Here is an 11,583-nt window from a genome sequence, read left to right on the forward strand (position 1 = left end):
GTACTTTCTCGGGGACGAGCAAGAGTTCAACTTGGGGGAGTTGATGAGTACAAATTTATGTTATTTTCACCTTTAGTTTTGCACCGTAATTGTAGGGTTTGTCAGACTTTACCACATCCATGTACCTCTTTTATCTGTTTTCGCCAGGATTACGCCTACGAAGGTATTTTCAAGCATAAGGAATGAACTCCAAGATAAGGTGTTAAAAATACGTTAATTTGCGTGACAAAATACTTCCGTAAAAGAGAGAGAAGTAGAAGGCAAGACAAAGAAATGCAGTATAAAAAACTAAATTAAGCAACTAGGATCTTCCATCATAAGAAAGCAATGTGGAACATCCTATCAACCTTCTCTCAATCCTTTGTAAATTGGTGAAAACATCTAGCTTGGGCGTGGAAGTATTGAGAGGAAGACCCTGAGTGAAGTTGAATGCACCTTGCTTACATTCCAAAACATCGATCGTACTTTGAATTATTTTTTCCCAGGCACATTTAGGTACCATCACAGATATGGAATAGTTAATAGCCAGGTCAGTTTGATTAGCAAAGTGTCTTAACAAATCCTTAATCTAACACAATTGAGCTTCAAAAAAGGAAGGTGATCTGGCTTTCTCTCAACATGTTATGCCAAGCTTCAATTTTACTCTTGTGCTAGCCTACACTTCACCCAAATCTCACTCAGCACGAAGGGGCACTTGAGTCCATGAACCATTCAATGTGTCACTGAGGAGGCAATAGTTGTGGTAGCACTGGTGTACGTACAGCTCATCTTGCCAACCACGCGCCTCGCATAGACACTGTATGGAAGATGCTCGACAAATTTTGTCTAGGCACCCCCATGTGTGTGTGCTTCCTATGTGCGTGTTCTGCAGTTCGATCATCCAGTCATTGTGTTAAGCTCAAGTTGTGAACTTGTGATACTTCAGCGTGAAAAGCATGTGCTTCACATTCTGTGGTCTTATTTGTATGCTTAATTAGTTTTTTCTATAATATCGTCTTGTTTGGGAGACTAGTTAACGCCTTCACATTTTAAGAGGTGGAACCACTATGTCTCAATGTGCAATGTAGGTCGAGTTTCCTTCAAAAATGAAATGCAGGTAGAATTTTTCATTTCCCTATGCTTGTTGATATCACTACAAACCGAAGAAAAATTAACATGTTTTTGCAGGGGTCTTTCATCTTTACAAACTGTCAAGAGTCAGTTCTAGCTTTGTTGAACTTGTTGTAAAGTTAATAATATGAATGGATTTGTAGTTGATTGTCTTGTCCTTGATCTGGGAAATTAAGGTGGCTTATAAATTAGTTCGAGTAAAGTTGTCTTGGGATCTTTCCAGTAGGTTGAGATAATCACCTGTTCTAGATATCGCAAATCACAACTCAACTCTAGGGCATGATCAAACATATAGTTGAATTTATACCTATACATAAATGTGTTTTACAAGCAAAAAAACTAACAACTAACTAATCCACTTTATATTCAAGTCCCCTGATCCACATGCAAACCAAAAAACATGAGTGAGCTGAAGAAATCAACAATGTCGTTGGTAATGTAATGACGTAACAACTGAAATTTTGAGCCTCTCTAATGATAGAATATTTCGTTGTACTGATAATTCCAACTGAGTGATCAATATATTTCCTAGTGCCTCCAACTCCTATATCATTGTAAGGTTCATGAAGCTTATATAGCTCAGACATCTCATATACACAACCAGTCGAGCAACTCTGCCTTGCAACACTCTTTATCCTTTTGAGTGGTGAAGGAGGATATCTGCTTCGACACATTCTAGAGTTTCTTCAACTCAATAGCACTACTCATAGTGCCCCTTTTATCGCGAAGAATGGAAGGGTGTGCAATTACTACCAACTACTTTGTGGGGGCACAAGGGCTCCAACTTACTATAGCTCTAACCAGTGTGAAGATATCCTAGTTTTACTATTTAATATTGAAAATTGTTACATGTTGTATGGGTGCGATAAGAACCAAAGACCATGCATGGTGCCCGTATACCTTTCACAACTATTGTTGTTACATATATGTAACATCTGACTAAAACACGATTTATATGCGAGTTACACAAAAATTTAACATACAGATAAGAATAATTCCTAATAAAATTTGGTGTTATGGAGTAGACATCTATATGTGCTTTTTTTCTTAAACTTAAAAATGCACTTCATTTCCTTTCTTTCATTTTTAAACCAAACTCAAAGGAACCATTCAAGGTTTCCACACAGTATCATGATATATCAGTGTCATCATTTTAGAGAGTGGATTTGACAAGCACACACGATTTAAACCCTTACTATTAATAAGAAAATATACTAGTTATTGTGATAGGAAATATATTTAGCCTTCATAGAGTCGGGTAAGTTACATAATACATGCTTGAGGAGATTAAATTAGTAAATATAGAAATGAAGATATCGACAAGCATTTCATGTTGCCATGTATTATATTTTCTTGTCATTGATATATAGTGTGAGTACAAACCTACTGACCAGTCCTGGAAAGTAACAAGACAATAGAATATTAGTATAACATATTTGGTAAACCATACATATTGTAATTATAATATCATGAATTTATTGGAAAATGTATATTATTTTTGCCACACGGTAAGCAATATTCATTGTTGCATGTCATTAGTTGCAATGATTTAAAATTGTATTGTGATTCTTTTTTTAATGTCCATTTCTAAAAAACATCCACGCAACAAATATTTATAGTATCTGAAAATAAGTTAGCTTGTGCGCCCAGGGGTTGACCTTTTAGATAGATGTATATATGTTGATCTTCTATTAAATTTTGTTGCATGCAATATTTGATAGAAATTAAAATAGAGGAATAATTAGAATACAATTGCAACAGATAGCATACAACAAGGCATATTGGTTACCATGTGATTGAAAGGATTTATTTTCAGTAAAGTCTTTTGATTATAATATAGGTTTTACCAACTATGTTAAGTTAATATTGAATTTCTTGTTATATTTTTTGGATCTGGTTGGTAGATCTGTACTCACACTAAATGAAAGGAAAACATAGGATACAACAACTTGGCATATTCACATCTTCCTTTGTATGTTACAAAGTCAGGCTCGGAAAACATAGTACATGAGAATATTCATCTTTGTGTGATTACCAATTTGGCCTTGGGGAGGCCTAACTTAAGGGAAAACAACTAGGTAATAAGTGTATTTCCATCAGAGAAAATGTACTATCTTCTTTTATTAATAATGTGAGTCAAAAGTGTGTGTGCTTTCCGAAACCACTCTAAAACCCAGTGAAACTAACATATTGTGATATTGTGAGGAAACCCTAAATGTCTCCTTTGAACTCGCTTAAAAAAGAGCAATTTTAACATGGTCCCTCTTACCTCCTCTTTTCACATAGGAGGTAAGAAGGTAAGAGTTACTCAGACTCACTACCTAATGAAATCAACAGCTCGAATCTATTATATACTCTTACCTCTCATGTGAAAAGGGAAGGTAAGAGCAACCATGTTAAAACTGCTGAAAAAAAGATGAAAGTGAATTCCGAATTTTCAGAAAAAAAAATGAACATGTAGATGTCTACTCCGTAACTTTAAAACTTTACTATGTAATCATTTTATTTTTATGTTAACATAACGCTAAATGAGTGCACATTTCTTATTACTACTATTTGTTATCTTAGATCCACACATTAGTCTTTTAGTGTAACCTACAAATAAAAATGCATGGTCCAATGTTAGTGTGGGCATTTAATGTAAGAAACAAAAAACAGGATTTGCTCAAATTTAAAGGGGGGTTTTTGTTTTTGTTTTTGAAATTGTTTATTATTTGTAGCTTAGGAGCAAAAGGTTTCCACTCAATATATATGGGGATACAAAATCCTTTTGAGCGGGTTTTCCTGTTTCTCCCTACTAGCCACCATCCTTGTATGTCGGTGATTAGGTACATATCTTTAGGTGGTACGATAGAATCGGGTAGTCCACCATTATTGTAAAACTATCTTTGGTAATAGCAAAATTCCTGATGTAGTGTGCCCGTCCTTAGCCCTGCGAGTTCTTACTCGGCCGCAGCAGCGCGTAGGATTCGAGAGCCCTTAGGCTTTTTTCCGAGTGACTTGGACCAGGTACACCCGCAAGGTACCCTCCTTCGACTAGGGAATCATTACTCATCGACAATAGGTTATCAGTTATATATGCATTGGCTATGTACCTTGGTTCTTACTTCAGTACCACTTGTCCCTAGCTTCACTGGTCGAAGCACATGGAGTTATTTATAGCGATGTGTATCAAAGTGGAGTTAGTTACTAAGGACATTTTTTACTCAACATGAATGGCGGTTAGGTCTTTGGATCGGCCATTAATCACCCTAGACAATGTTTTGTTTTGTCAGACTATGTCATTTTATTTCAAGATGAGGTGTTTTGTTTGTAAATATTGTGTTCATCACGTTATGCAGAGAGCGGTGTGAAATCTTTGCAATTGTATCACCTTGATATGATTAGTGAACAAAAAAAATCACTTATCGACACAAAAGCTCAAGATGATGGGAAAATGTGGCAATGCGCTTGTACTTTAATGCATTGTCCAAAAGATTATATGTATAGTTTAACTGGCCTTTTACAATGTCAACGGAGATTAAATTTTCTCAACTCATGCATGATTAATGACCGGATGAATCTGAAGTTCATTGTGGCATATCATGTATTATACTAAAGGGGATGTGCGTCTTCGTCTGTTTCTTCTGTCGTGGCACGGACATATGATAAGGGAAGGAGGAGGAGGGGTGCGCCTTGCCGCCCCGCCCCGCCCCTAATTGCAATGGATTGATTATCGGCATGTACAAATAAATAGATCAGAAGTAGTATTCAATCATGGCAAGTTTTGGTAACACAAATCTAGGAAACCAGGGACTCGTCCATGGCTCCATTTTAACAAGAGCCCACCAAGCTTCAAGCCCAATGTCTGAGTGGCCACATGAAGGGCTGCGAGAAAACATAGCAGAGCGGCGTGTTGTGACTGCCGAGCTTGTGCGTATCAAAGCACTGCATGGGAGATAGGGAAAGGAAGAGCATGTGGGCTAGGCTGTGTCTCTGTGGCATTTTTTCCCGGTACCTCCAACTCCTATGTTTGTACGTACCAACAAAGAGTAGCAGCTTCATACCAAAAGCAAAAAAGAAAAGAAAAAGGCTCTTTGAAGAAATGCATCGGCTTCTCTGTTGGTTTGTACCAAGGATGTCGAGCTCGCACACACCACTGCCACTCCAGTAGTCTTATCTTTTGAGTGGGTAAGCAGGAGATGTGCTTGGACACATTTTAGAATGTATATGTTGAACTTCATAGCACAAGCCCAGCCCATGGTATATCTTCTTACACGCCGAGTGATGGAAGGCTACAATGATTTCCAGCTGCCTCTGGGGGCAAAAGGGCTTCGAATTTATTGGCTCAAATCAATTCGATTCGATGATATCCTGCAGTGCAAGAGCTGCATCATGGCAGCATCCGACAGCATTAGGTCTCGCCTGCTTACCATCAAGGTGACCATCTACTACGCCGCACGTACAGGTCTCGCCCACCTTCGCGTCCTATTAATGTCCATCACTACGACGGCCGGTACCGGAAGCTGTGGAAGATACGCTTGCTTAGATGCCGGGCTTGGCTAGCGCCGGGGCAAGCACCCGGTTGCCTATCGTCGTCGACGGCAGCCGCCATTCCCTCTCTCCTTGAATCTTCTCCGTTGCGTCAATCCTACCTCTTCTTCATGCAGAAATGCTCTTGGACTTCGAGATGGATGGGTGGAGAATATGAACGTGTTGGACTGGTTGAATGAGGTTTATCTGAAGAACGGCCATGACTCGTGATCTTGAGAAAGAATGTTTTCGCTTTACCCAGGGCAAAGGTGCTGCGACTTCTTGGTAAGAGTCTAGGGTTTTTAGGCTGCCATTCTTTGGCGTTGAGTGCGCGGCAATGGTTCCATCCCCTGGTAACAGGAGATCTGCACGAACTGCTGGTCATGGCCATTCATATGACTCAGGGAACCAAGCTGCTTCAGCTGCCCAACTTGAAGTTCCTACACGACCTGGAAGAACAGACAGACTAACCATATGTCTACAGGTAGACGGAAGCAAAGTAATCGAAAGCAAAGCCAAACTCATAATGACACGACACAGAAGATTCAATGGAGCTGCAAACTCAAACAGATATAATGACACGACACAGTAAAAACTCAGCCAGATTCAGCATACATAAGAATCATTCTTCTTGCAACAGTTGGAAACAGAAGATTTCATGTTCCATGCTTTTAACCCGACCGACGACTCAGCACAACTCATGTTCCATGCTTTAACCCGACCGACGACTCGCGCAGCTCCTCATGCTACCAAGGTAGCACGAGGCGACGCAACGACTGACGACGACTCGCGCAGCTCATCATGCTACCAAGATAGCATGAGACGACGCAAACAGACTAGAGAGTAGCAGAAGAGATGAAATAAGGTGCCAGGTAACATAAACCTCCTACGGTAACGGCGGACAGACAAGGTTACAACCAACAACACATTGTATATAAGTCAACTACTGCTTCAATGAAATCTCCAATGAAGAATCAATGCAACGATCGATCTGCTACGAAAGAATGGGACAAAGGCACGCACCCTCCCCGGAAAGAGAAGGCGGTGACAGCTTCCGTCGCGCTTAATGCCAGAGGTTCATGCAGAAGCCAGAGGGGACTGAAGGCGGCTTCTTGCTGTAGATCGCCTCCGAGAAGGTGTCGGTCAGCTGGCCGCAGAGGCTTGCAGGATCATTGATGAGGGTGTCCACGTACACGCTGACAATCTTCCGATCATGCGGGGTAGCACGCAAGCTGTACCATGTCAAGAACTTCACCCTGAAGTTGGTCTCAATATAGCCCTCAGTCTCCAGCCACCTCACCACCCTGACACAGTACTCATAAGTTGCTTCGGGGCATCCATCCTTGTGGCCAGCATCCTCGAATTTACCCGATCTTTTGTTTGACGAATTCCCTGGCTCTCTATCAGGCTTTGAGGAGCCATTTTGAAAGATGTTGTCAGAAGGTTTTGTGTTGAAGCTCCTTCCACCAGTCTCCTTACCAGTTTCCATAACTCTTGGTGCAGTGGGTGGCATAGAGCCAACAAATCGAGGAACAAGAGCCAACTCAACTCCAGCAGTTGCATTTGATGCATCCTGTGATATAGGAACTTCGCTCCTTTGGTTTTGCTCCATTGAGTTTGAAGACTCCCTAAGTAAAGCAGCTTGAACTGTTGAATTAGGCTCCTCATCCAAAGCTGACGCTGAGAGCCCAGGAGCTTCCTCCAGTTCAGTCACCTCTGGTACCCTAGCTGCAACTATCTGCATGTTTTGCAAGTTATTGCTAGGCCCGTTGGGATGATGAGGCACTTTGTCTGAATCAAGGATCTCAGGATTTTCACAGTACTCAAAATCACTTTCCGGTGACTTGTTAAGATCAGTGTACACTGTTGCATTATTGTTTGAGTCAACTCCCTCTGAAGAACGATCAGATTGACCACCACTATTTGTCTTTGGGCTCCTGTTATTTTGGTCTACTAATCCAGCACCACCTGGAGCCAAACCCTTCAGATCACTTTCTTTCAGAGAGCTTGTACTTACCCTGGCTTCCCATGGCGCAAACTCACTGGAGTTGCTGAATGCAGTTACCTTGATCACATAGCATGTAGCTGGCTTGAGTTCAGTGACAACAAATGTTTTTGACATTAGATGTACGGTGCCAGTTGGATTTAACGAGTAAAATCCTGTACCATCCACCTGGTGCCATACTTTAAAGCCAGTTACCCCTTGGGAGATGTAAGGACATCGAGCCAAATCAAAAACTACAGTGATAGATGTAGGAGTTATAGGTTCAAACTTTATGAAGCTCGATGGCATCATATTGGATCCTGAAAATGCAAAGATACAAAAAGTTAATATCATCATCTCCATATGTTAGATCTAATGTGAAGGACCTCAAAACTTACGTTCAAATTGTGAGTTAGTAGGAGATTCAACAGGGAACTTAGACTGCATGACATCTAGTGCCTCAGCACAAAGTTTCTGAACTTCAGCACCACAAGTAAGACGACTGACAATTCCACGACCCATACTTCCATGCCCGGCTACAGATCCAACCTCAGCCTCAAGTTTCTGCTTTGCTATGTCAACAAATTTATGCAAGACCGAGTACTTCTCGGTGGAGAAGAGGACCTTATGACCCAGAAAAATCCGGTAACACAATATATCCAGCCGCCGAGCCTCTTTAGCTAACATTAGTTGTTTCTTCCAGGACCTGAACAAGGACATTAAACAGTCATATTATTGCTCAACGAGATAATTTACTAAAAGGACGGACTAGTTATGATTCAAACGTTCAAATAACAGGAAACAGAGCAATGGGCAGTGTAAAATGGATCAGAAATCTTAAGAGTTGCTAATGTAAGGAAAATGGACTGGTAAATTTGATGAATACAAATATATGATAAAAGTACATTGTACTGGGTTGTTTAAGAAGTCACTTACTTCATCAAGCTCTTTTATTATAACTACTTTAGAAGATACTACTAAGGTAATGATTTAACAGGATTCTTGTTAACAGACGTGCAGCAGATGCAAAATCCATTTATCTTAACTGTAAATCAGCGAAAGCAATGCCGTAATAAACAACTAAGGCAATGAAGCAGTAAGCCTGGAATCCCAGGAAAACAAGCAAAGTAACAATCTAGGTTACTTTTCTTTTTCAATTTAGAACAGAAAACCTGCATGAATAAAAACAATGCCCCAGAATACATACCTGAGCAAATCATGCTGCTTCCGACAGTTAGGGCAGTAATAAGCACCATCAAGTTTCTTGCACTGCCCACTCGGCAGAATGCCAGTTCTTCCATCCTTGAGAGCACACTCAAGATGGCATGATAGCCCGCAAGAATCCTTTTGCATGGGATGATCTGAACTACAGGACAACCATATGGTAGGGTCCTTGTTGTCATCATACTTGAAGCATATGCAGCATGAACAGCGTCTGCAAAATTTATCTTCCATGCTAAGAATCGCTCTGCATGCTATATTCCGGCAGGACCGCACATTATTAATTTGCACGGGTACAACTGCGGTTTGCGGATTGTTGACAGCAATCGGCAGTCGTGATGGATTGTCACTCTTCCTTTGACGTTTCGCGGGGTACTGATGGTTACTTGCGTTGGGATCGAGAGTTGGCTCCTTTTCTTGCACATGCACCACAGGGCCAGATGATTTGCCAGTCACCACCCTGAAGAGATAATCCAGCATTCTCTGCTTAGATAATCCAGTATATTTCCTTTCCCTTCCAAGATCAGCACAAAGAATCTCTACAATATCACGCCGACTCCATGACTGTAGTTTGTCAGGAGCAGTTTGTGGCCTCTTCGATAATTCACGAACAAGATCCTTCTTTTCATCCACACTCATCAATCGGCATTTAGCAGGTTCAATAATAGCTCCTGGAGGAAAGGAAACACAACCATATTAGTATATCACAATCCAGTTAATAAACACTGCAATCAATCTTGTGCACCAGTAGATTTTGAGATGCATAACCAGATATGCTTGCGCATCCAGAAGGTAGAGAAGAATATACCAAACAAACTTTGTAAGCACGCATATTGACAATAATGTATCAGCAATGTACAACTTGAGAACCGAAAATTTCAACTTCATTACAACCCAATATCCCACAGATATGTCAAGAAATAGCATGACAAATGAGAGACGGTAATTTAGATTGCCAGTTGCTACTAACAAGCATAACACATGCAAGAAAAACTCAATTTAAGGCCTCGGAATCTTTACATATGCATTATACCACAGTTAAGTTGGTTTGTACACGACATAACAAGCACAGTCATGCACAACACTACCGAACCAAAAGCTGCTGGCACTGACTACAAGGCTACACTACATACCCTAAAATATACTCCCTCCGTTCTAAATTACTTGTCTTGGATTTGTCTAGATACGGATGTATGTAGACTCATTTTAGTGCTAGATACATCCGTATCTAGACAAATCTAAGACAACTAATTCGGAACGGAGGGAGTAGTAACTTTCAGGAAGATCTTCCAGTGCTATACTACGTACTCTAAAAACATAGTAACTTTCAGGAAGATCTTGCAATGCTATACAAACTCAAAATGCACCAGACAAAGTTCAACTCTTTTGAGGCCCTTCTGCAACTTTGGGTTAAGACTGGCAATGCCATTCTCTCTACAAAGGTTCAGAACTTGGCACCAGACACAGGCACATTAAGAGGAGACATGTGCATTGTACATACACCACCCAACAAAAATAGCATGAAACCACGAACCAGGGTTGGCACAAGGAAACCATCTACTTGCGCCCATAGACAGCAGCTTGACATGGAACGCGAGAGCCTGACACGACCCTCCTGGATCCTAGTAACAGATTTAATCGTGCTAACCCCTGCCGTCCTTACAAAATCCGCAAATCAGATAAAACCATCCACATGCATGCGAACATAAGCCCCGCTCAACACAGCCGGCGTCCAATGGACGCCCCAGGAACCGAATCGCCGGCCAAAAGACCGAGGCTTTCCCCTCGAAACCAGACATCGACACGTAAATCCCTCGGGAAAACGACGTAAAGCCAAGGAGCCACTGTTCCCGGCGGACTCCCGCGGACGCAAGGAGCGCAATGCGCGCAGCCGTCGCCGCATGCAACGCCGAATCTGGCGCCACCGGCGGTAAAAAATCTCCCGCGACCCCATGCCCTGCCCCGCCGTACCGCCCACCAACCACCACCGGTACAGCCACGCACGCATCAACGACTAGTACTACCACCGGCTACCGATCGAATTCACCGCGCGGCACCGCCGCTAACCGACGGGACGCGTCGCCCGGACGAATCCTCCGGCGAAGACGGCCAAATCTCGGGCGCAGACCCCGCGCCTGCCGCCGGGAAACGCGCGGGCCGGCCAGGAGGACCCCGTCCCCGCCGGCCGGGCGGCAGATTCGGCGCGCGGACGGACAGATCGAGCGGCGCGGCATTAGGCCGGCCGGCCGGCGCCGCGCATCGACGGGCCCGCGGCCAGATGGCAGAGACGGACAGGGAGAGGGAGACGGCGGCGGCGGCGGCGCTGACCTGCGTAGGGAGGATCCATGGCCGGAGAGAGGGAGGGAGAGGGGGATCTCTCGCTCCTCCTCCTCCGCCTCTTGGCTTCACGTGGACTCAGCCCTCCTCTCCTCTCTCCTCCTCTGCTGCTACCCTCCCCCTCTCTCTCTCTCCTCCTCTGCGTCTCGCTCTTTCTCTATCTACCCCCGCCCCGTATGTAGTACGAGCACGCGAGGTTAGCTCCCAGCCGCACGGATACCAAAGCCTGCGGGCGCCGCTTTTGCGTCCCACCCCCCGCCTTCCCGTGTATTCGCCGGCGGCTCCCTCCCGGCTTTCCGTATCCGGGACGGCAGGCCCGTGTGATCGCGCGGGGGTCAACACGGAGCAGTTAAGCGTTAGCTGGTTTTGGGTAGGCAGGGTTAAACAACCGCGGCTTGTGTGTTTTCACACTTTGGACG

The 11,583-nt window shown here is 43.1% G+C and overlaps 1 protein-coding gene across 1 annotated transcript; it reads right to left on the minus strand.

The window, feature by feature from the left end:
- Nucleotides 1-6,211: 6,211 nt before the first annotated feature.
- Nucleotides 6,212-11,350, minus strand: LOC125515503 (VIN3-like protein 2). The gene is made up of 4 exons (XM_048680997.1): nt 11,156-11,350; nt 8,814-9,498; nt 8,005-8,312; nt 6,212-7,926 (listed from the first exon to the last, which is right to left on the minus strand). The coding sequence occupies exons 1-4, from the start codon at nt 11,172-11,174 to the stop codon at nt 6,686-6,688; spliced, it is 2,253 nt and encodes a 750-aa protein (XP_048536954.1). The 5' UTR covers nt 11,175-11,350; the 3' UTR covers nt 6,212-6,685.
- Between the last annotated feature and the right edge of the window lie 233 nt (nt 11,351-11,583).

Source organism: Triticum urartu, chromosome 6, assembly GCF_003073215.2.
Source record: "Triticum urartu cultivar G1812 chromosome 6, Tu2.1, whole genome shotgun sequence".
Classification (NCBI taxonomy): Eukaryota; Viridiplantae; Streptophyta; class Magnoliopsida; order Poales; family Poaceae; genus Triticum; species Triticum urartu.